This window comes from Haliotis cracherodii, unplaced genomic scaffold, assembly GCF_022045235.1.
Source record: "Haliotis cracherodii isolate W230 unplaced genomic scaffold, xgHalCrac1.p SCAF_20, whole genome shotgun sequence".
NCBI lineage: Eukaryota > Metazoa > Mollusca > Gastropoda > Lepetellida > Haliotidae > Haliotis > Haliotis cracherodii.
Window position 1 is genome coordinate 18527934 of NW_027266276.1, and position 27305 is coordinate 18555238.

General features: G+C 40.7%; 1 protein-coding gene across 2 annotated transcripts in view; it reads left to right on the forward strand.

Annotated features, from left to right (window-relative positions):
- The window catches only part of LOC139470382 (cilia- and flagella-associated protein 221-like), a 219124-nt gene that overhangs the window by 76878 nt on the left and 114941 nt on the right, over positions 1-27305 (forward strand). For both annotated transcript variants that reach the window (XM_071252801.1, XM_071252802.1), the window contains exons 6-10: positions 3726-3882; positions 14576-14702; positions 15299-15410; positions 19675-19724; positions 21560-21712. In XM_071252801.1, the coding sequence (XP_071108902.1) occupies positions 3726-3882; positions 14576-14702; positions 15299-15410; positions 19675-19724; positions 21560-21712 (599 nt within the window). The remainder of the gene's footprint in view (positions 1-3725; positions 3883-14575; positions 14703-15298; positions 15411-19674; positions 19725-21559; positions 21713-27305) is intronic.

Consider the following 27305-nt stretch of genomic DNA (forward strand, 5'->3'; position numbering starts at 1 on the left):
TGGGATAAATTAGGTTGTAAGAATTCAGGCGATTATCACGATCTGTACTTAAAAACCGATGTACTGTTACTCGCCGATATATATGAGAGATATTTAGAAAGACATGTTTAAAACAATACGGTTTGGATCCTGCATGGTACTATTCCAGTCCCGGACTATCGTGGGATGCATTTTTGAAGAAGACCGGCGTAGAACTAAAACTACTGACAGATTACGATATGCACTTGTTTATTTAGAAAGGATTAAGAGGTGGTATATCGATGGTAGCGAAAAGGTATTCTAAGGCTTATAATAAATTAGTGGAAGGATATGATCTGAGTAAACCCGACACGCATATATTATATCTCGACGCTAACAATTTGTACGGATGGGCTATGAGTCAACCTTTACCCACGGGTGATTTTGAGTGGGTCGATGATATCAATGCGAATGTGTATAAAGGGTATATACTAGAAGTTGACTTGGAATATCCAAGTTCGTTACATAAAGACCATAACAGTTATCCGCTAGCTCCCGAAAGATTAATGGTTAATAAAGATTGGATGTCGGAATATCAACACTCCTTGATGGGTAATACTAGGTTAGCTAACGTAGAAAAACTCATACCAAATGGATAAGACAAAACATATAGTTCACTACAGAAATCTCCAGTTATATCTATCGTTAGGTATGAAACTTAAAAAAATACACAGAGTTCTAAAGTTTGATCAAAGCCCTTGGATGGAGCCCTATATAAGGTTGAACACAGATTTAAGAAAGATAGCTACCAGCGATTTTGAAAAGAATCTATATAAGCTCATGAATAACTCAGTATTTGGTAAAACTATGGAGAATCTAAGGAAGCGTGTTGATGTTAAATTAGTTAGATCTAATGAGGAAGAAAGACTCAGGAAACTTATAACCAGTCCAGCTTTTAACAGAAGCAACATATTCAATAACGACCTAGCCGCGTTGCATATGCAGAAGAGTAATATAAAATTCAACAGACCGGTGTACGTTGGTATGAGTATTCTCGACTTGTCAAAACACTTAATGTATGACTTTCATTACAAAGAACTTAAGAAGCAATATGGCGATAGATGCGAGGTGTTATATACCGACACAGATTCTTTGTTGATGGAAATACAAACTGAGGATGTGTATAAAGATATGGCAGAAAAAATAGATATGTACGACACGAGCGATTACCCAAAAGATAATCCACTGCACAGCGTAGTAAATAAAAAGGTATTAGGTAAGATGAAGGATGAATGTGCTGGGACCCCTATAGCGGAGTATGTCGGATTAAGACCTAAGATGTATTCTATAAGGAAGTCCGATAATGGAGAGATAAGAAAAGCTAAGGGTGTTAAAAAGTATGTGGTAAAAAAGCATATCAAACACGAACAGTATAAAGAAGCATTATTCAACAGTAGAACATTCAAACACGAGATGAACTCTCTAAGAAGTTACAATCATAGGATATATGGATTAAGAATGAACAAGACATCATTATCCCCCTTAGATACAAAGAGATGGATTGATAATGATGGTGTAACTACCTATGCTTATGGTTATTTAGGGCGGTAATATTGTACCTTTGGGAACTATGAACAACTCTTCTCATACAAATGCCCTGCCCAGTCCATCTTTAAGATAATAAAGAATAGGCTCTCCTTCTTTCGTAACCAATCGACTAATGTTATATGTCTTAAGAGACCAAATCGGATCTGTTGCGCGACGTAGGCCTCCTTCGAGTTCACCGGGCTGGTATAAATATCTTACGCTTACGCTATCCGGAAGTTTTTGTTCTTTGCCTCTCCTCGGTGCTGAAGATTCTGAAGTCACGGATTTCATTTTAATCGCATCAGATGGTTTCTTCCCTATTAATCTCGTTACTTCATTATAAAGCGCTGATACAACAGCTGATAATCGTGTCACCCATTCGGTTGATCTCAATCGCTCGGATTTCATTTCGATCCCATACTGATAGCCAAACAAACGTTCCACTAATGTCCTGTTAAATCTTTCGACGATAGCTTGACTACGGTGAGCCTCTTTTTCACCACGCCTGATTTCGACATCGTGCTTTGGTAACAGTTTAGTTATTGATCCCATAAACTTGCGACCGGGATCTACTTCAAATAGCTTAAGCCATTTTAGTGGTCCGCGTTTATATATGCAACTCAGTGAATTAGCTACTTCTGTTGAATCTTTCGAGGTTAATGGCTCAGCCTCTTTGTATCGACTAGCCACATCTTCGTGGGGAAGAAACAAGAGGTCAGCCTGATGAACTTCATTTGTTGTAAAAGTATCAAACTTCTTCCTCGGTATATAACGCGGTGCCGGCAAGTATATTTAGCCCTCGTGGGCTATAGTAAATTTTATTCATTATTAATAAATATTGATATTTCTTTTAATATGACTTATGACAATCGTTGAATCGCATCATCATTTTTGCATAAAAAAAATTCCCCCTGTAGTAGCAGTATAGGTATATAAATCTGGCTCCAGTGGAAGTGGTCTAGAATCACCATTACCTATAAAAATTTATATCATAGAAGCATTGAATGGCTCCAAGTGGTGGTGAGCTAGAGTCATTTTAGTTTAATCTCATGACTATCGTTGAATCGCATAATCATTTTGGCATAAAAAATGCCACCTGTAGTAGCGGTATTGGTATATAAAACCAGCTCCAGTGGAGTTGCGGCAGAACCCCTATTACCTATACTACTTCGTAACTCCCATACTCTAACATAGGCTTACGACAATCATAGCACTAAGATCGCTTTGTGGAACAGGCCCCTGGACTGTTTGTAATCTATTTTATTAATTTTAATCAAAATTTCATTGACTATTGCTTGCATTTGCTGAAAGTCATATTTGTTGTAGTTGGACTATTATATGTCAACATAAAGTTTTTGCTATCGTGACTGTGATTGGTCAAATTGTTCCATACGAAAAAATAAATGGCAATAGCGATCAGCTGTACCAAAGTGCTACGCTAATTATTAATTTATTTCAAATGTATATAGTGAAACTGCAACTATGATAACATGATATTGGAATACATTATTCCTGATAGAATAATAGTTTCAGATACAATTCATACCACCACTGTATTAAAATTCTTTAAAGTTATATTATTGGGTAATTTCAATTTCATAGATTCCGAGAAATGTGTGCACAGTTGATTGTTGCCTTCGGCTTAGTTTATGAGACTTGGTAAACTTAATCTCTGCATATAAAACAATGCTTATCAGAACAGGAATACAATTTGATCGGTAAATCATCATGTCTAGTAAATTTGTACTGACCAAGTTTAATTGTTATGATCTGTTTGTTTCCCTGAATTCACTGAAGGGATATGATGTAAAAAAAATTCTGCGTAAGACAAACATGTTTTTATTGCAAAATTAATGTAGGGATTGTGTATGCGCTGGTGCCTTTCTTCATTCCAATTCGCTTTATAGATGGGGTATATAAATCAGCATCGATTTGTAAAGCTTGTACAAGGGGATCGCCTTATACTTGGGGTCGCCTTATAGACGGCGAAATACGGTACTTCTTGTCACTGTGTGACTTGGTCTTTTTCAAAATGTATTGAAACTGTCCCCACATCAGAACCCATAAACAGTAATTTTGTGTATTGCTGTGACTGCTTTGCTGCTCTTACCAAGGGGGCTGGTTCTCATAACAGCATCATGAAAAGATCTAATTGATCGTGCATTGATTGTATGTTGCAGGTGTTGTGCCAGCCAACAGCAAGGCTGAAGTTACAGTAACGTTCATGCCACGGGAGTTCCAAACAGTGCAGGCAAAGATACAGCTGACCATCTCACAGTTCAATTCTAAACCCATCCTCTGTACTTTCTCAGGACATTCCTCACCAGGGCTTCTGAAGTAAGCTCTGTGCTACAACTAGGAAATTTTTATTTTCAATCTGACATGGCCTGAAATTATGTTAATTTCAAAAATCATCTTCTTCAAAGGTCTTGCCAGTTTATTTCTATTTCTGAAAGTTGCCTAGGTACACTTACCTCTTAGATAACTGGCCTAAACTGGTTAACTGAGATCAGATTATCACTTTACCAAGTTACCTATTTAACAACAGTAAATTTTAGGATACAAAATTTGAAAATATTCTCGGAATAAAATATGCAACAAGCAGTGTTCTGCTGAGGATTTCCGCGATAATGTTTTGATTGGAGCATAATATTTATGCTTCAGATAGGTTTATTTCATTTAATTATGGGGTCCACTGACTGTCTCAAAAAATATTTTACATCACTTGCACTGCTGCTTCAATATTTTAATGTAAACTTCCCCATTTTCGTGTCTCATTTTGCTGTCTGGGCCTTTCATTTGCTGAAAGTCCCAAATGGTCCAATCAGAATCAAGTAGTAGTCATATGGATGATTTTCATTTGTTCTTTTTTGTAACTAATAAACCATGGCCAAACTGCAAAATCCAACAGTCAGAAAAATGTTCAGAGACAGATCAATTTTAAATTTCTGTTTTTCATCAACACAGCCTAAGACAGTCTTCTGATAATGCCAAAGATGTTTCTGCTTCAAATGAGCTTAATTTCGCATTATCAGCAACCGTAGGTAACGTTAGTGAAAGTTTCACATGGCGCAACCCGACAGTGACAGACTGAGAAAGGTAGAACCTGGCATCGCAACTACACATGGTTACAGCATAACTATCATATGAAATAATATAATATGTCAGCTTTGCATAAATCATGTGAAATCTAATTCAATGACAAGGCAAAATTATTATTTTGGAACAAGAGACATGCTAACGGTGATCACAAACAAGCAGTTGAGACAATTTCTATGACATGGACGTTGTTGTAGCAATACATAATGTTACATCTGAGAAAGAAGCCATGGGAAACATTATGTATCACAAGCGTTACATGTGGATGGGGATTCTGCACCAATAACCTGTGTATCGGATTTAAAGTTTGTTATATGATCTCTCAGAGTGTGGCTCCATGTGTTTTGAAAATGACCCCATGTTTTTATGCTGAAGGGGTCCCTCTCCACACTTGTAAAGTTTCTTAGCAGAACTCTGCACAAGTAGGGTTTATAAACAGTTCACATTGTGGTCTCATTCAATGATACCTGCAGGGATTTGATTGTACCCAAGAAGAAGTTGTTCCAACTAGGTGTGTGGCCAATTCCATCACACAACATTCACGTGACCATGGAAGCAACGGTGTCACATATCATCACATTACTGTTTGTCATCAAATGGACTAGATGTGTCCAGAATCTACTGGCATTCATTGCTTGTTATTTCTATCTCTATGTTATACTTGTGATTGTATATTGGGTATGGTTTTTGACTTCATGTCTCAGCATTTTGTTGCTATAATCTTTGGCGTTTGATAGTGCCTCTTAGTCACACTAATATCAGGTATAATGTTGTTCCAATTAGCAATGATTAGCTATCCTGTATTCTCGGTGTGGTCACATTCTCGTGCCGTGCATCTTGAATTCTTGTTTATTGCTTGGTAATTGTTTCATGTATATTGCCTTTACTCTTTGTGGGCATTCAAGTGTTTGTTTACACTTTCTTTTGTGTAATTTTCTCCAGTGATAATGATAATAATTATCCATTGACTTTTTCAGTTGTAAATTACCAGGCAGTTTCTCATTGTTCTGTTGCATGCATTATGAATACAACTTTTGCTTAAATTAAAGATTTATGCCTTGTTGTATTATTGCCACAGTAACAATACGGCTTATCCTCACTTTGCCACCAGGCTGGTGGGGATTAACAGTGGTGGTGTTTTCACAAGGAAATGAGCATGTCCAAAGGCGGCAGGTGAACTGATCTCACTTAGACAATCAACAGCTACAGGTCCACGGTTAACCTCATGAGCCAGCAGGTTGATGGTAGTAGTTTTCACTACATGAAAGTATTAAATCATTTAGAAAACATTTTGAATTTGGAGTGATTTGCAATGATTTGCATAGTGGTAAGTTAAGTGAGTGATCAGAAATCACTGACATAATGGGAGCATATAAATATGGTCCTAACGTCTCTTCCTCATTGCAAAATGGCAAAGGTGCTGGTAAACATCAAGTTCATTCCCAACAACCGTGGCGGTTGATGGCTTGTAAATGGGGGTCATAAGTACCGAGTTAAGAGGCCAGTGTACACTGAAGTGCAACATGCCCTGCAACCATCAAACACAGCACATGTTTTGATCACCACCATGATCCCAGCCTACAACCATCAACGGCAAACTTCCTTCTGCACGGCGACGACAAGATGCTTATCTTCACCGTGACAGACAACCTACAACACCTTACAGCAGCTGATACCTTCTTTTGCGATGATACCTTCATGCATATGCCCCAAACTCTTCTCCCAGCTCACTACAGACAGGCCATATGGCGAAATGTTCAGAGATTTGGACTACAGACAAGATTCAATTCTGATCCAGTCGTGATCCTGTTTGTCAGATGTGCTTGTGCCTTGCCGTTGGTGAGGATTGGTGACATGGATAATGTCTGGTGGCATGCCATTGAAAAACGCCGACCTTGCCAACCCAGCCGCCAACCCTGCACTACTTCAGTTTGCGGTCTATGTGACCTTGCAGTGGGTGGAGAAACCTGATAGAACAATGTGGAACCATTTCAGCAACGATGGGGCCAGAACCACAAATCATGTAGAGGGTTGGCATGCTAAAATGAACAAGACTGGTCATCCATATCAGAATCTGTTCAAGTTCATCAGCATCCTCCAGAAAGAGCAGAATCATGCCGAAATAACCATCAGTCAGCTGTTGTCAGGTGACTACCAGGGATCCCCACCCATTGTGTTTGGACTGCATGGACCCCTGTTCAACAACACCTCAGTGTTGTCTCTGCTGTCCCATCACCCCTCAAGCCATTTCCTAATAACTGATGGTACTGAGGAAACGTCAGACCCAGAAGGCGCATAGACACCCTAAGATGCCTGTCAACGCAGAAACACCTTCTACCCTTGGTTTCTCAGACATGCAGGCTGCTTCATTTGGGAAGCATCCATCCTACACCTCCCTTTTGGGCATGACATGTAGTTGTTTATCCAGACTAGATCTCCTTAAACACTGATGACTTCACTGGAGATGGCGCCACCCCGGGCACTGATGACTACCATCATATCATTTTCTTTTGTATTTCAGTGGTCAAATTAACACCTCAGCTTATCTACAGGGTCGGCTTATCCGCGGTCATATACGGTACACAAGCACCTGCGTCTGTGTACACACTACATGTCAAAAGCCCCTTTTTGCCTATTCTGGCGCCGACGACCTCCCCGACGTCCAAGGTGCTTCCGGTGCGTAGACACCTGCTCCACTGGTGCCTCTTGCTGTAATGAGTAGTGCCTCTACCTCTCGGGCGGTGTCCTCTCATGGCCCAGCCTCTCCAGGATCTTCTCGACGCAGTTCGAAGTCTCGATCTTGGCACTGCTCCAGGATCCGTTCCCCTGTCTGCAGGAAGGAATACGATTAGCTGCATAGCGCATCTAATAATGTGTGCATATCATATGGCTTCCACTCGGATTTGTCTGAAGGTTCTTTTGTGCCTCTGTACAACAAATCTTCCCCTGAGAAGGACACTCATCTAGCCGTAACCAAGTCCCTGACTGGACGGTTGACCTCTTGGCCTCCGTTACTCCCGGATGGGCGTAGATAAATGAGACATATTTTTGTCCATGTCCTGAAGGATCTGGTCTCAGCAATGAACGAAGATTTTGTGATATTATCTTCTTTGCTGGCGTTTACAAGTTCCTCGGTTTAGGAAGGATGGTTTCCCCATCCCTGCTTTTGAGGTGTGGAACATGGCACACACCCAGATGAGGGTCTTCATCGTATGACAGGGTCGTCTAAGCAAACAACTATCCAGATACTGGACACGCGATTGGCTTTCATACATCAGAGGTCTGATGTTTCCTCATGCCTTTGGCAGTGCAGGGCCTCATGGTGAGGTTTCTGTGAAAGATCCCGCAGATTCTCCTTGACTCATCAAGTATGTTTAATGTTGGCGGAATGATTCCATGGAGACGGAGATAGTACTCGCAGAGAATTTGATCAAACCAGATCCACTGAGAGTTAATAACCCTCATGAGATTCGAGTGGTTGCCTTTACGATGGCTCTATTCAGTAATTGCTCTATTGGAGCCATCAAGGTTGTGTGTTTATGGAGGTCCGCCACTGTCTTCGCAAGCCTTTACCTGAGGAATGAGGCCTTGGAAGATGTTGAAGGCGTTCCTGGTTTTTGCCCTGTGGTCATGGCCCAGCAGGTCACCAATCATCGTCACCATTTAAATGCTCATCCTTTCTGGAGCCAACCTTACACAACTCAGTTATTCTGCTAATCACCAGTTTAGCTTGGTAATTCATGTTTCTAGACTTTAGTGCACTCTAATTTCACCTACTGCTTTTTACTACGATGTACTCATGCTCTCGTGGGCAGGACTGGTCGAAGTAGTTGCAGAACTGTGCAAATGATGATCTCAATGACTGGAGAGTTTGTGTCACAGAGGACCGGATCTGAAGGTATGCCCTCTGCTATACAGTCTGATAAAGATGCATTAAGGAATAATGCAGGATAATTTAAAAAATCTAGTAAAATTTGTATACTTATCCTGCATTTCTACATCTGAAGTGGCCCACCTGTTGCAGAGCTACTGCCCCACGATGTCTTCAGATGTTAAGATCAAACAGTAATGTGATAATACATGACGTCATCACTTCCAAGGTCACGTTGGCGTTGTGCAATAGCGACACACCTAGTTGGAACAACTTCTTCTGCAGCTGGACCTCTTACAGCTTCATCTTTCTGTCAAAAAACAGCTGGAAATGCATCAAGGAGTAATGCAGGATAAGTTTACAAATGTAAAAAAATATTTAGATTTTAATAAAATTCCTTCAAATACCCTACAAGTATCACATTATAGCCATTCAACAAAAGTCATCACACTTATAAATTCCTTTAGTTTTTCAACAGACATCTCCTTCACTGCCTGTCATCCATAATGAGTCTGAAGGTTAACCGTATTTTCTGCCCAGTGCCACCTTGCAAACACGGAGCAGGAAAAGTCACATCTTTCCTGTGTGCTTGAGTTAACAGCAAATGTTTGTTAGACACAAGCAAACTTATCTCGTACATAGGACATGGTTGAGGATGACAGATCTGAAATTGTGTCCACAGAAGACCGGCATACAAATCCACATGGCACAAGAAATTTAGTCAGCCTAGAGACCGACATTCTTGACATGATGACTTCAGTTCGTGGATCTGGAGACAGGTCTCATGAGCCATGATCCTCTCATTGTACCAGAAGTAGAGATTAAATCATTCCCAAGGCACACCAACTTGACAATTAAGACAACAGGAAATATTACGTAAGACATCCAATCTCATCAGAGAGCTCTGATGACATGCACTCCTCTGACATTTGCCGTTACTCTGCATGCAGGACATGCCCAACGGCCCCCTAGCAGTCTTGGCAGAGATGAGACCCCCTCCCATGGGTCTGCAGTTTTGTCAGTCTACCATTCATTCTAAGGAAGCATTGGTATATGTATCTTAAAGGTGCACCGTATGGCAGTTGTGATGTGGAATTGGATCCTGTCAGCAATTTTTGGACAGTTTTACCTTCACTGTGATCATGGAAGGGTTTATCATCTGATGCTGGAATTCAGATCCACCGATGCGGAAGACCCATCATGGTACAGGCTAGAGTGACCAGGGTTTACGGATCTAGTGTCTGTTTTCAGTTTAGTGCAATACTCTGCATTGGCCATCCTTTGGGCTAATGTGTTACAAGTTACACACAAGGAAAACAACATAGAAGACTCTCAACTTGCCATTCTCACCTCCGCTCAAGATGAATGTACCTATCACCAGTTTCAAGAACATGGAAGTCGTCAACAGGTTTATTGAGATAACGGCATGTCAGGAGATTCTTCAATCGCCAAGATCAAACAGCATTCGTATCTAGTTTACTGTAAGAGCATTCTCATTAACTTAGCAGCAATTGCTCACAGATTCAATCCTGACACAGAAGCCGTCTCACACAACTAGATGACCGCCAAGTACAAGAAGCATACCCTTACTGCCAATTTTCAACAATCAACATTGTCACAGTTAGGGCTGGGAGGTTAACTTGGATACTCGGGTTGGGTAGGTCCTGACTAGGATCCAGGTTCCCACTTGATTACCCCAATCTGTGGTAAGTGACGTGATATATAGTTCAATGACAGTAACAATAAAACTCCATGGTTTTACAACAAATTGCTAATGTTCGCATTTCTTTCTGACTATGTACACATTCCTTCAAACTTGTTTATATGTTTCAGTAAATATAACGCTTCAGTTAACCTCAGTGTATGTATCACAAGACTGTCTTATACGTGGATCTAAATATTTTTTGCCAGGGCTCAGCTAAAAGATTTCTAAATCAGACATTTCTTCCTAACTCGAGACCTGCAGCAGTTACCCGGGTAGTGAAAGGTAATAAGGGGTTGGGTATCCAGGTAGTAAATTTGGACTTGTCCCAGCCCTAGTCACAGTCACCAGAGGCATACAATTTCATGGAGAGCAATTTGTATGTAAACCATTGAGGTACAAGCTCTTTATGCACTAGGAAGGTGCCAAGCTTGCTGAGTGGCCCATCAGTGGAACCTGTTTATGGGAAATCTCGCTCCCTTTAAACAGAATGTCTGTTACCTAACTATGGAGGCATGTGGTCATCGAGATTTTTTTCTCAAAAAATGAAAGTACTATAGTTCAAGAGGGAATCTATACGGAAACTTCATACTTAAGGCAACGGGCACCATTACAAGTTATCTAGTGACTATTCACTTGGATAACAGCAAAGTTCATAAGTTGGGATCACATCCAAATATTGAATTCATATAGACACATCGATTTTCTGCTTGTCCTGTTGGAACTAATCACCTTTTTGCATGCATAAGACCAAATCAGAATTGAAGTCGATCGTGACACAATCAGCAGGGTCATTCCACATAGCCGGTTTCTTTGATATGCCAACATATAATCCGCATGTTTAGATTAGCACATGCTTCTTTGATATACTGACCATAATCTGAATGAAAGAACCCTGGATATGAAACACAATTCATCATTGACATTATATAAACAGATACATATGTACATCAATACAGATTCTTACATTTACAATCCATTGAGATCAGTATCCGGCTAGATGTGAAACAGCATCAAGTTCTCGACTGCACATATCTACCCAGCAAAAAATTATCTTTTGTACCGGTCAAGAGGATGTTCCAAGTTGTCATTATTTCTTTTTCTTCACATGTATATGAAGATGTTGACTGGTGACAGGTTGAGATGAAGATTGTTAGCACATGTTTTCACAAAATTTATTAATCTTTCAATTTTTTTTCTCATATGTTGTTGGGCAGTTGTCCTTATACTAGTGAGCACATCGTGCCTTCAACAAACATATATATAAAGTATACATGTTTGTGAAGACAGCAGGGCACCTGTCAAATGTTCCGTCACAGTAGTAGACAGCAGCATTGGCAAGAAGTAGCACGTTGTCATCTCTGGTGAAGATTAGAATCTTTTCTTAGTCACTGTCTGAAGTCATCACCAGCAGGTGCCTTGGTGAAGGCCTCTGGAAGGTTGATGACTGAACTCCAAAATAAATTTATCTATAGTCAGTATAAACTGTCTTCACCCTGTGGACCAGCGAGCATAATTGATAACCGGCTGACATGACGTCACCAGGGGCCCTTCACCAGAATAGACTATATTCGGTCAACCACCCATGCGCTTCCATTAATCCGGATTACCAGATCAGCTCATGCCAAACATGTTTTTCTGATTCAACTACTGTTTCTTCGTGTTTTCCATGTGATACAGGTACTCACCCAGTATTCAATCGCCTTATGAAGTCATTCTTACTGGAAGATATCAAATACCCACACACATTCCCAATATAGAGTTTATCCTTTGTCCTCACAGCCTTGATGGAAACACCATATGAGCCTATGGCTGAAGCTGTACTCCTACTTGCTTCGAGGAAGACAGCTTTCTGCCTAGCAATGGTTGCCAGAGTGTCAGAATTACATTGACCTCTCTTCGATCACTCACGCACAGGATTTGCACACAATTACTCTTAGATTGCAACAAGTGTTTGTTGCTGAGAAGCAGTCTGCAGCACATTAACCGCTAGGACATAATCACTATTCCATTCCTGCTTTGAAAAAGCTGTGGATCATCCTAACAGACTCCTGTGTCGCATGAAATCATAGAAACACACTATTTATCTCTTGCAAGCCTTCATCAGATTAGGACGGAACGAAGCTAGAAATATTTCTCATTCAACTTCTACACTGAAAGGCAAAAGAAACATCATGTAGATGTATCATATAAATATCTTTATTTGCGCATTGTGAATATGGGGAGGCACCAGAAGACACAGCTGGGGGGGTTCAAAATCAGTACCTGGTGTGGCCACCATGGGAGTTGACTACAGCCACACATCTCCTGTACATGGAGTGGATTAGCTTGTTGATGAAGGCCAGTGGGATATGGGCCCATATCCTCAGGCACGCTACACGCAGTTCTGCTGCAGTTGTCGGCCTTGGGCGTACGTCGTTGAGTCAGCGTTTGATCTCATCCCACAAGTGTTCATTGGGATTCAAATCCTGACTGAGAGCAGGCCAAGGCATGATTTGGATGCTGTGCTGCTGGAGGAAGTCCCCGGTGACTCTGGCAGCGTGGGGACGGGCGTTGTCTTGTTGAAAGGTGTGGTTTTAATGACGGGCAAAAAAAAGGCACGATATGGGGTCTGAGGACTTGGTCAATGTAGTGGAGAGCTGTGATGCCATTACCCCTGCCTGGACCAATATTCTGAAAGACCACAGATCCATCTCTCTGGTTCAGTCTGTTTCAACCCCAAACCATGATGCTTGGGCCACCCCACGGGTCTCGTTCCAGAACACAAGCATCAGCATAACGTTCGCGCCTCCTTCACCAGACCCTGACTTTGCCATCCACCGTTGAAACACAGTAGCGACTTTCATCAGTGAAGATGATTCTCCTTCATTGCTGTTGACGCCAATTTTGATGCTGCCTGGCCCATTGCAGTCGGGTCTGTCGGTGACAATCTCTCAGGATGGGTACACGAGCAGGACGGTGGCACGAGATGTTGTTGGCAGTTAGGCGACGTCGGACTGTACGATCACTGAGGGCACGCTGGTGATTGCCAATGGTTTGCCAAGATGCTTCAGTGGCCTTTAGGAATCGGTTCTGCAGATGTTGGCGTATCATGAACCGATCTTGTCTGGGAGTAGTGACTCCAGGACGACCACTACCCGGTCGGTCGTCGGTGGTTTTGGTGGTGTTGTGTTGATGTTGCAAACGATACGTTTTGACGTTGACATTGAATGCATTTGCAACGACCTGTGCACTCTTGGCTTGCTTGCAGTCTTCTGATGGCTTGTTGACTCTCATTTCCTGATAATCTTGGCATGGCTGATAAATCGAAATAACGAAAGCCAGCTTAACAGTTTTGGTTGTCTTTTATACCCATACCATCCACAATATGCACGTGCATCATGTTTTTGACAAGAGTCCCATTGAACTTTTGTAGGCTGCGTTTGGGCAAAGCACTCCATTTTATATTCAATTGTTAAATGGACTTTAAGGCCACATAAAGAAGCAGTAGAACGATAAATGAGTTTATTGACCACAGAACATGTAACTGCCAGTGTCTGTTAAGTTTTATCAGTATTTTCAGAAGTGACGTTTCTTTTGCCTTTCAGTGTATATCATCTTGGTTTTTTTATTCATCCAACAAAATCACAGACCAAGCCTGTTCACAATGTCATCTACATCTCACCTCAAGACACTATTGATGATCTATCTTCTCATCTACTGCACTTAACATTTTGATACAGATTTCAAGGACCAAGTTAATACCTCGGCTTATCTATGAGACAGAGAAGACAAATTGTATAATCATTCAACAAAGGCTGACACGACTATGGTTTCCCAGACTTGCTCCTTTACTCATGGACAATCTCCACTTAAATTACCACAGCAGCAGGATCTTCTCCGTCATTCCAGGTCAGACATATTCAGCAAACTACACAGTCTGCATCTTCACACTTGGAATTTATGTTGGACAAGATGCCTCAGGATTACTCCCAAGTTAGCATCAGAGGTGATGGCTATATCTGGGGACCTTCTTTTTCTGCCATCTATAAAAACAGATGGGACAAGTTCTTCAAGTGAAAGAAATGATTTAGAATCTAGACCCATGACTACTTCTCTGCCAGGATAAGAAGTTTCATCATAGAACAGTGGGAGAGTATAGATCAGCATTAATTTCAGTCCTACAACATGATATGACTTCTGAGAGTTTGTCGCCAAGTGCTACACAGACTGATGAGATTTTTTCTTTTGGAAGATGTAAGGAGTCTGTATCTTTTTAAGTTTGATAACAACACAAATTACACAAATTAGGCTTTGATGTAGCATAGGTAATATCATTTGAATTATTCTCAGTGATAACTTTTGTTTGATTTATGCAGGGAAATATCTGAAAGCACCTATGCAGATTCTGAGGTTCTTGACCCCAGATGCTTATCTCCACTGGACCGTGCGAGATCCAAACGGAAACCATCAGGGAATAAACGTCCTTTAGTGACTCAAAAAAAGGTAACAATGCAGCAATGTAACAAAAACTTAGAAAATAATGATGCAACTATAACATGCCCCTACATGGGGGAATTGTGGTCTTAAGAGACTGCCTCCATGATCTTATGGTCGAACGTCTGCCTGAAGAGCGATAGTTTGCCCAAACACATCATACCAAAAGACCTTAAAATATGGTTCTTGGTGTTACCATTAAGGGGTTAAAACAAGAACTGGTAGTCTCGGAGTATACTGTGTCTGAGTGGTGCATTCATGTTCAACTGTGACATCACACGCACGCGCAATCACACACACACATTCACGCACGCACACACACATATTTAGTTTATATGTTGCTTATTGTAAATGCTTGTCTGAGTATGAATTTAGTATCACATCTGTAAAAGTGTATTCACAATTATGTTTTGTTAAATGGAAATATCAATTTTCATCATTTTGTGAAATATTTGAAAGTTGGTTGGTTTGTTGTTTAACGCCACACTCAGCAATATTCCAGCTATATGACGGCGGTCTGTAAATAATCAAGTCTGGACCAGACAATCCAGTGATGAATATCATGAGCATCGATTTGTAGATTTGTTTTACTGTTGTTAAATCAGGAGATAGAATACCAGGGTATCAAGTTCCCATCAGTCATAGAGAGTCCGTATGCTGTTGCGCAGGTTCTCATACAGGAACCAGGAAAATTGCGGGCAAAAGATCTCCGGGAATGTAAGTTATGCACTTTGACTATGCTCCTGATTTTGTTTATACTTGTACTAATCTCACACTTTGCATTTCTCTGTTTTTAGTCAATCCTAGGGTGGAAACGATCCTTTAATCCATTTCCAGTTTAAAAAAACACCTAACCTGAACACATCCCAGCCATAACAATGGTCATCACTATCACCACATACTCTTGCAATGCATAGATCTCGTGCCGCACAACCACGTGACCTGCCCTGCTATTTCATTCTCATCGCACCAGAGTGCAGACATACGTTGAGTTGAAGGATAACAACAACTTACTGTTGAGTATTTTAGTTCTAGAGTTATTTGTCAGTCTGGACAGACAGAAAAGGAAAGTTTGGGACAACTGAAAACCTTTTCAACACATGATCCACATTAAGTGCAATGACTGCTTTGGTATCTGACAGATATGTACTTTGTAGAGACTTATGAGGATTTTGAACTCCACAGACAAAAGCGTCGAGACGACAGAATGATAGGTGCTCTCAGTCTGCATCTTCCGAATATGGGCCTTAGGCGGCCAAGAAACCTCAGAGAGCAACCTTAAAGGCTGGTTGTTCGGGTTTGGCAAAGGGTAGTACATAGCTCCCTTCGTCCCATCCGTTTCTCTCGCTTGAGTAAGGTTTGGACTCTTTCTTAACATCTAACCTCACACCCGTATCATCTATAATGCCTCGTTCAGTAGTCATACGAGGAGGTAAGCCTCCACATTAAGTATTTTTAAAACTAAATCACTCATCGATTGTGGAGAAAATGCATAACCCGCTTATTTTACAAGACAAATACACATGTTATTATAATCACTGAGTATAACACATTGTCCAGCATACGGTACACAAATACCATTGACTTTGTAAATCAACATTTCTAGTGATGATTTATTGTAAATTTCATCTTTTCTTTGACCAACTTTGCAAACACCATAACAAGCACACAAACTCTGCCGCCAAGACCTTAACACATAACACGAGATGTGCAGTAAAGCAGAGTAAATGTAAAGGGAAGTAATTGCATGATATTTTGGATCCCATTGTGTTCAGTAATGTAGCATTTCACTAATAGGGTTGTGTGTTTGTGACGCGGAATATTTAAGGATTACTTTTTGGGGGAAATGGAAATGAAAACGCAACGTGCAGCAGACTTTGTGATGATGCGGCGGTGCCTGAGAACCAAGACTCTTTAATTTTTAAGCCTTGGATGTACGAGGGGCATTCCTTAACTTTTGCAGCTTCAATATAAGACCAAGTCGCAGAATATCTTATCTATTCAACTTATTGTTGTGTCTGGAACTTGTTATGACACATGTCAACCTGATGTTATGACTAGTGTCACACCTGCCACAAGTTGACATTGTGTAATCACAAATGCCCAAGTTGCATGATCCTCATAAGTGGGAGGATCACCAGAGGCATTTTTACAGGAGACCCTTTACAGTTCTTGGTCCCTTTCACTGAAGCTTCAATCGGGGGTCTCCTGTATTATACTCCTATGCGCCAGCATGGTCCGGATAATAGTCTTAGCATGCCACAGCTGGAACCAGAGACTGCAGCATTGATCGTTTCTCCAACTGAAAGCTTCAATAGCGTCTATACTTTTGACATAATGGTTTGGATTACCAATACCTTAAAACTTCAAAGACAAAATTCTGAGGAGGATCGTCACGCTTGTTTTGTCAGGAAAGATAAAAACGTGGACCTTGACTTTACATGTATCACCTTAATTGGTGATGCTGGAATTGGGCAAGAATTTAGATAGATCATTCACTTTTCTCACATGGGCGCATAAAGGCTTCTTAATGTAACTTAATGGAGCGCGGCACACATCATATGCAGTCACTTGCCTCTTCACTGGAACTAGGCGCAGATATTCAGATGACAATGCCAAAAGATCGAGTCAAACATCAATTGTTAGGACAGTGAGCTGATGCATCTTGAAATGATCATTCGGCAAACCCTCCCTTCATTCTCAATGATTCTGCTGGCTACGGAGGCTATTGCCATGTCTCTAGCACATGCGAACACATCTAAGGAGGCTCATATTCATGGAGCAATTGAACTCATTCATGATAAATTCCAAGGTGTAATGGACCAACTACCTCACTTCTTCGGCTACATGAGAGCTCTATGTAGAAGTGGCATTCTTCACTCTTCACAACTTCAATAGAGTGCCGCAGACGATCGGCCCAATACCGTCGAGCGTAGACTTATTTGAGAGAGGCTTTTCGCTTTCACTGCAATAAATGATGAGGCCAGGGAGGCAGTAGTCCGGTGGCCACAATGTCCAGATCCGTCACTCTTAATCAATGATCTGACAACAATTTGTCAAATTGTCAACCTTCCGCTCCCAGTCCCGTCAGTGTACAATGCACAGGTAGGCAAAATACTTGGAATGTTTGCAGCCAATTTGATGGTACTAGACGAACCTTATTAACGATGCTTCTAATGAAAGATATCAGCTGCCATTTCTATCAACGCATCTGGTGATGAATCACTTGTACTATGAGACTGCTTGGGAAACCAAGTGCCAGCTCTAAAGGACACAATAATTACATTGTTAGCCAATCAAGGCAAAGAGTCATTAGGTCCCAATCCCATCATTCCCGGGTTTTAATCTCCAGTTTTCCTCATCCCCAAGAAAGACACAGTCAAACTGCGCCTGATCAACATGAAGTAGTTCAACGCAGATTAACTGCTCATTCTGGACCTATAAGGTGAGTATCTTCACGTGACCATCTATCTGGATCATTCAAGGTGTCTTCACAGGTGATACGCTATCACTGGAGGGTGCTCCCATTTGGCATTTCCATGTCCCCGTGGTTGTTCAGTTGCATCATGAAACCCATCACACAATGTTTTCGCTGTCAGTGGATTGTGTTTGAGGCCTACATAGACGATTGCATTCAGGCTCATGCCTACCCTTGGGTCCTAGAGAATCAGCTGCAGTTTGCCAAAGGCTTGTCAATGCCAAGAAATCAGAGATGGTCCCTACACAGCAGCTCCAGTTCATCTGAGCATTGTTCGATACCCAAGCAGCCAAACTGTTCATCCCATATGACAGATGGGTAAAGATACAGCAACAAGTACCGTTGCGTCTCAAACAGTCTCTGACTCTTCGTCGGTGGCATTGAGACATTTGTCATCTGAGGACTACAAACCCTTGCCATATTTAACTCAAGTCAGTCTTTTTATAGTGCCACTGTTGGACCAATGATGAACCAAGGACTGGTTGCTTTGTCTGACATCCGCGGAATGTTACAAGTCGTTGCCGAACGGGTTCGTCCTTTTTCCATGCAATGCAATGTTTTTTAGAATGCTGTCCTATGCAAAGACATGAAACACATGAGTTACCTGACCTCATGATAGTTCATCCTTGTAGCAAAAAGGGTTTTTTAGAAGCTACCCAAAACGAGTTGTCGTCAGAACAAGCCTAAATAACGTAGTGATCTTTGATTGGATCAGAATTCTAGGACCAGCTTACTCGTGTACGTCTAATGTTTGAGGCGAGTTCGAGCTTGGGTATCTGCACCCCACCCTCCAACCATGGGATAAATGTAAAGTGGGAGAAAGAATAAGTTTCAATATTTGTAAATTGTACATTAAATTGTACTGTTACATACTTTTTCTATCTTAAACAAAAAATGTGGCCAACCATTCCCACATCACAGTTCAGAAAAGCCTGGAATCGCTCTACGAAAAAGAATGAATTGGCAGGGCAGGTCACATGCGCAGCCAGCATCAGATCCATGCATTACAAGGGCAGGTGGTGATGGTGGTGACCATAGTTACGTTTTTGGATGTGTTCAGGTGAGGCATTTTTAGCAGCTGGAGAGGATCGTGGCCAAACAATCACATCCAAAAGTGGGAGAGATTAGACAATCGGTATTAGGAGAAAAGGAACAGATAATCGACGTGAGGATTGTGAAAATATGCGGGAAATACCAAACTCAACCCACCTGTTTGTTCATAAAATGGACATTTCCAGGTCGGATTCTAGCATCAATATCAGTAAGAAAAGAATAGTTCTGAATGTCAGTTTACAAGAATTTGACAAAATATCTAGTTTGGCACATCTCAGGCCTTATCACTGAATAAAGATGTCTTCTGTACCTGTGGTGCTCTTGTTCACTCTGTCTCTGACTAAAGCATAATGTGTCATATGTGTTAAGCAAAATGAATGCTGTATATTAGAATGATTGGCATCTGTTTTGTCAGCTTATCAACATATTTGATAACATTTTCTGTTTTAGCCATCTTGACCAAGAAGGACACAAACAAGCCCTCTAACAGACAAATGAAAGTAAGCATAAAAGCCATAGTTTATAATAATTCCGATTTTTTAACCCTAGTCTGCACAGATTGCATGAGTTTTATCTCTACCATGAAAAATGGCTGCCTCCATGGTCTAAGGGCCAGAGCATCTGCCTGAATAGCAGACAGTCGCTGGTTCGACAGCCCCTACCACAACATACCAAAGTATGTTAAAATATGGTATTTGTTCTTACTCTGCCTGGCGCTTTGCATTAAGGGATAAAACAAGGACTGGTCGACTTGAATTGGCGTGTCCATGTTATACTGTGGCATGGTATCTCAATGAGCTAGCACTATAAAACCAGTGTACCAGGCTAAAATGTTCCCTGGCCAGTTCTTCCCCGGGGAAGGAATGTCCTAGGCCAGTCCTTCTCCACCCCTGTCCAGATCTTCCTCGCTCAAATTTTTAACTTACATTGTGACCGTGAGTCATGGTCTGACAGATGACCAATCATCACACGGGGGTGCCATCACCATCTCATATTGTCTGCCATTGTGGGAGATTAATAAATTCAGATAAGCATGTGAAAATTGGGCATTAAACGTGTATTGATTCGGTGGATCGTACACCTATCCTCAAACCAGATCAAGACCAGAGAGAGGGAGATCAGTCTGATATTTCATCAGCCATAGTCTGTTGAGATGAGCCTCCTTTACTTGTTTGTGAATCTGGACACTCAATGCCTATTTTAATAGATAAGATGCTGACAAAGTAGAGGTACCACCAATGCTTGGATATGCCAGGTGCCGTGGTCCCACTTCTTACACTTCCCAGACCTAAAACTGGGAAGTGAGGACAGACAGACTTTGTTAAAATGGCAAGAATAAGGACAAGATGAGTATGTACATCTTCCATGACCATACCAGTTACTTGGTATAGATTATGTGATATGGACTCCAACAATTGTCATGCCATGCACATTTTTAATTTGTTAACTGGTTTGAAATCCAGCAGTCTGTAAACTATCCAGTGTACGTATAACTAGATGTCATAACTCGCCTATTACATAATGATATATGCAAATAGGATATTCGCAAGAATTATCACCCAACTAGCCTGTATTCTTCATCTAGGATGGCTGATTTTGGAAAGAAATGAGGTTTTCCACCTTCCACTTGCACAGTTGCTTTGGAAGGCAAGATAACATTACTTGCACAAACAACACTTATTGATAGTTGACAGTAAAGAAGATATCTGTTTAAAAAATCTGAAGATTTTTATCATGTGATGACAGCTAAAATACAGACAACGATGTAATACTAAATAGAGGTATTATTACTATTGTTTGATTTCTAATACCTGATCTATCATTTTGACAGGTTATATCATGTCCATCTGAACACATAAAAGTAAACAGGATTGTTCAATACAAGTTCAATTTCTACAGAGAAATATCATGTTCATGTCAGCCAACAGAAAAGTAGGGCATGGTGGCCAACCACCAGAAACCCCCCAAAATGGGTCAATGTAAAACACTGGAGGTCTGTTGCAAAAGGCGATCCATAAATCTGCAGGAAGAAATTGTGAACTGTGAACAACATATCAAAGAACAAGAGCCATCCACTGCAGTCTTGGCTGTACGATAGCTACACTGTATGACTAGCAACTAATTATTACAGTAACATGACGTTTGTTTGTTGATTTTTCGGTATGTGGGTAGAGATCTTGACTCTGTTAGCTTTGTGTAATCCAATCATAATGTTTACAAATGGTACGAGCCAATCAAACAGCCTATGTATATACATATATGTAACCTTTACCCTTGAGTGGATTGTGATCATGGGAAAAAGTTGTGGCTAAGTTAATTGTAAACGTGCATGCAGGAAGCCGAGTTTGCACATGATGTACGTCAAGATGTGTATGAAGAGAGGCAGAACCAACTGAGATGGCAAATACGACTCGGCGAGGTTCAGATCTCCAACAAGAAGCGGACATATGTTTTAGAAGACAGGATGCATGCCTGGGAAGACTATAGGGTCTGTACCTTTAAAATATATTTTAATTATGCACATTTAATAGTTTTAAAGATTTTGTTACCCTTATACGACTTTAAAAAGAGTTTTATATTCAAATATTTTTTTGATTTGAAGTTTACATGATATACTTTTTTTCCTTTGGGATGAGAGGTAGGTCACATGACCGCGAAATGGACGTTCAAAAGTGTATGAAGGGCCCAATTTGACGTTCATACATTTTTCACAAGACCGTGTTCGTGATATGATGTAATCACTGAGGGACTTCTTCCACATTCTTGGGGGAACCCCTGGGAATTCCCCAGCACGAATAAATACAGAACCATTGTTTCTCATCATTTAGACCCTTTAATCTTGAACTTAGCGTTTAAGCATACATTGGGATAAGTCAGAGAGTTTGATTGCATGTTCGTTCAAGGATATCCTTGCTACTACCCATCGTAGAGAATAAAACAAAGAAAAGCACATTCAAACTATCGTAGTATCGATTCGATCCATGTCTAGAATACAGTGACAGTCTACAGCAATATACGAATGTACCTTAGTATGTATTTGACATATCTCTACAATCACCTTTCAGTGATCGGGCAATTGATCGCTGATGACTAACACTTGTAATATCCACAGGTTTATTAAGAATCTCTCCCGTCACGTTTATCGTGGAGTGTGAGGGCCAAACATTGTATGAAGGTCCTTGCATACAATGTTTGGCCCTCGCTTTATGAAGGTTCATACTCCAATGAACTCACACAAAGTGTTTTTCAATCTTTTCATTCTTCTTTCGCCATGTATAAATAGATATTGATTATTATATTGAATAATTCACCAAGTGAGCAAATGACATGGTGACCCAGTGGGGACCCAGGTTAAAGCGTATGTCCCCAGCACTCTTTTGCTTGTTGCAAAAGGTGACTTAATTGGATCAGGTGGTAACTTGATTGTCATCATACCTGAAGAGCCTCAGACATGTAGATTAAAGGGGGCATGGGAGGCCCAGTCGTCTAAGGTGCCGCGATTCGCTGTGCAGAGTTGAGTCCCTTCGGCACGCCAGAAACTTATGATTGTGGGTTCGAATCCCAGTTTGCCCCGATAATGTTTCTAGGTTTGTCAGCACCATACCCCCGCTCATGGGTTTCACCAAAGTGGTAAACGTCTGAGATCTGCATCACTTCGGGCTTTCCCCCCAAATTAAGCTGACACGCCGCGATATAACTTGAATACTGTTAAAAGCGCTGTTACACCCAACTCACTCACTCAAAGATTCATCCTCTATTTATATCCAGTGTATAACATCACCATTTTAGCATGAAGTACTATGTTTTTCTTAACTGTAGCTTTGTTTAGGAAGTAATTGTTGACATTTTCAACTGTTGACTACTTAACTTCTTTGATAGGCATTTAGAAGTTGGAGTACTAAGTAAGGATAAGAATTTATAGATGAACAACTTCTTTATTACAATTAAGAGCGACGTTTCGGTGTAGGTTCTAACACCGTTATCAAGCAAGTGATTTACAGAGTGCAGTAAGCAAGTATATATACACGTAGGAGGCAATGTTTATACAGTAGGGTAGATATTGTATACTGGAGTAGCGAAGCCTGCTGTGTACACACAAGGGCAGTGATGATGACCATGGGTGAAGTCAGTGCCATGATACAAAGGATGAAGCCAGTAATGTAAACAACGGGATTATGGCTGATTGGGGTCTTTGATGAGTTGATGGTACGCCAGGTGTATGTAATAGCCTTGGTCACGGTTGATTGAGGGCTGAAGTCTTTTGATGTTGATGGCTTCTTGTAGTTTCCTGATCTTGAAGTCTTTGAGGTTGGTGGCGAGGGTTGTGACTCTCTCCCACTGGATGTTGTGGCTTGGGTTGTCATGGATGTGGTCTGATAGAGCTGATTTAGAGTCATGTTTGGAGACTGAGCTTTGATGTTCTTTAATTCGGGTTTTGAGGGGCCTAGATGTTTCTCCTATGTAAGCTTGTCCACAATTGCACGGAATGTGGTACACTGCTCCTGATGGTTCTGGCTTGTGGCTGGATGGTGTTTTCCCTGTGGCTTTAATAGAGTTCTGAATAGTCTGACTTCTTTTGAAGACTACATCAATGTTGGCCTGTTTCTTTAAGAGTCTCTGGATTTTGTGGCTAACTGTTCCAAAGTAGGGGAGGCTGATCACAAAGGGTGCAGACTGTGGACGTGGGGATTTCAGGGATTTCTTGGTGATGGTCTTTATCGTCTGTTGTACTAGTTGCTCAGGATAGCAGTTATGCTGTGTAAATACTTGTTTGAGGTGGCTAAGTTCAGTAGTTAGATGTTGCTTCGTGGAACAGATGCTGTGGGCTCGTCTTGGTAGGGTTGACACAATTCCTTTCTTGACTTGAGGTGGATGGTTGGATGCATAGTGTAAGTATTGATCTGTGTGGGTGGGTTTCCTATAAACACCTTGATCACCGAGATATTTATGACCCACCTGGAAGAAAAAGCCCTGGAAACATCCCCAATAACTCCCCTCTGCTGGTTCCGCAAAGTTGATGATACCTTTGCCATCCTACATCCCAACAATGACCCCAGAACCCTATTGGACCACCTTAATTCTCAAAACCCACGTATGCAGTTCACCATGGAGGAAGAAACCAATCGACAGCTCCCTTTCCTTGATGTACTCATACAGAAAGATAAAAACGACAAACTCCAGACCACTGTTTATAGGAAACCCACCCACACAGATCAATACTTACACTATGCATCCAACCATCCACCTCAAGTCAAGAAAGGAATTGTGTAAGTAAGTAAGTAAGTAACTCTGTAAATCACTTGCTTGATAACGGTGTTAGAACCTACACCGAAACGTCGCTCTTAATTGTAATAAAGAAGTTGTTCATCCATAAATTCTTATCCTTACTTGTTGACTACTTATTCAGTTGAGCAACAGTACCAACGGTGCTAATTTAATTGTTACTTTTATGAGAGTTTATTACACTGAAAAATCAATACAATCTGTTTCTCCCGATATGACCCAATATGTGAATATTCTACAGAGAGTTTTTCCCAAACTGGTAAGTAAAAATGTTTCAGATGTTATGTTCTCTTGTTAATTAGGGTGGATGTTTCCCCAAATATTGCATGCCATCATTTCAGAAATGTAATGTTACCAATTTTAAAGGTTGAGAAATATTAATTTCACATTACGCAAACATGGAATGCTTGGAAGAATGATTCTGCCTTGCAAACATACTTTTTATAACTGACATGTGAACTGTCTATGGAAATGCAACATATTTGGTGCCTTCCTCAATTATAACAGATATACTTTGCAAAAGTCTTGTGTTTTTTTTGCAAGGTTTACAGTGTGGTTCTTAGAAAATAAATTACATATATATTCCATTCATTTGAAATCTGTTTGTCATGATATTTTCTCAAGAAATTCTTATTTTGTTTTCAGTTTCTTTGGTGACTTACTCAGTGTTATAATACTGTCATGTTTGCCCTTGAAATGTTAAATTCATTGTCATATGTTTTGTGATTTGTTGATTTGAGTGGAAGATAGTTACAGCCAAATCTTGCACTTCAAGTCTTATTTTTCTGTTCATTACAGTGTTTGTTTAAGCATACATCTAGTTATTAAGCAGCCCCATGTAAATGGGGATGTTAAAAAGTTTTGCCAGAATTTGATCGCAAATCATTAATTTGATGTTTTGAACTGGAAATAATTACTCATAGACAGAAATTGAGGGTCAAGATAATTAAACTGTAAGTATATTAGGGTTGGTCAAAAAGTTCTAAGCCTAACAGACAAAACCGACAAATGTGAAAGTGTTTTTAATTTTATTTTTCAAAATAATCTCCCTACTTTTTAATACACTTCTTGTATAGATAGTGAAGCTTTTCAGTTCCAGTCTGGAAGAGGTTTTCTGAAGCTGTCCTGAAAAACACATTCACAGCAGCTTTGAGGTCATCGTTGTTGTCATAGCACTTTCCACGAAGGTGTTCTTTCAGTTTAGGAATCAGGTGAAGATCACTTGGTGCCAGGTCTGGCGAGTATGGAGTGTGAGGAGGCTCTTCGAACCCACATTGTCGCACAGCAGCCTTTGCAAGTCTCTACAAGTAGAACTCAAGCATTCATCATTCCTTGCTGCTTTTCTTTGATAGAATCTCTCAGGCGATGAAGCAAATCAGCCTTTGGCTGTGACAAAATTCTGGACAATCATGAGTGCATACATATATATTATATCATAGGGCCTCTTGCTTATTCCTGCTGACATTTATTTCACTCATTGTGTTGCCTTTTAGAGAGCAGTTAGTGCATCAAAGTCACTAGGTAGTCTCTGTTGCTGAAAATGGACAAAATTGGCAATCATGCTGTCATCAAGTATTTCCAACTGAAATGGCCAACACCAACTAACATTCATGCAGACATGGTGCAGGGATAATTCTAGTGAGCTTTTAGCCCCTAAATTTGAAAAAAAGGCCCACATTTTTAAATACAGTTGGGCATTTTAACATTGTGCTGTATGGGCGTACCTGTGGAATAGTTGAAATTTTCACATAAAGGTCCCATGTCAGAAAATTCCTGGAGTGAACCCTGATGGTGTCAAATTTAGGGGAGGATGCTCCTTCCGAAACTGCTGTTAAGAGGTGGGCGGCTGAGTTCAAGAGGGGAAGATTGGCCAAGATCAGGCAGACCTTCAGCTGCCACCACAAAGGAAACTGTTGATAAAATACATGATACGGTTGAGGATGATCGAGGACTCACCACTCGTTCCATATGTCACATTCAGTGGTCATGTGGTCATCTCTCATGAGAGGTTTGAGAACTTTCTCAGGAATAAACCGGACATGACAAAGATTTCAGCACTCACGGTTCCAAGGCTTCTGACTCAGAAATGCTCCGGGTTCTTCATGTCTTGGTGAGTCTTTGGTTCACCACTATCAGCCAGAGACTAAACAACAGTCAAAGCTGTGGAAATATCTAATTTCTCTTCTGAAGAAGAATAAGGCAAAGTCTGACCCATCAGCTAGCAAGATGATGCCTTGGATTAGGATTCCAAAGTTATCCTACTGGTGGACTACCTCCAAAATGGTCAGACCATCAATGTCCAAATTTATGCAAATATGCTGATGCAACAGTGTGAGAATATCAAGGCTACACATCTTGGAAATTGAACTCGCACTATAAACATCATTTCCTTACAAATCACTGAACCAGTGAAATTAAAACTTCACGGGTGTGTGCCCACCAGTGACGGCACATGATTTTTTTCAAAAGGTTTTGATATGATATTCAATATGGCATAATGTTTTCAAATGCCTGAGGTGTAACTGTTATAAATTGCCATCAAGTAACCATCAATTCTTTCATAGGTAGGTGTGTGTGGGGGGGAGGGGGGTATTTAGAAGCTGGAAAAACATGATCTCAAGACTCTTTTATGGATCACAATTTCTTTATTGTTTGTAACGTTTCATGTCTTCTTCTTGCTCCTTCATCAGGTGAATACTGACTCACTGAGTATGCATATTGTGTTATATATTTACATGTTGATATGTTCACCCATATATTGTGAATCACACTATCAACTACTGGTTTGTTTCTTATAA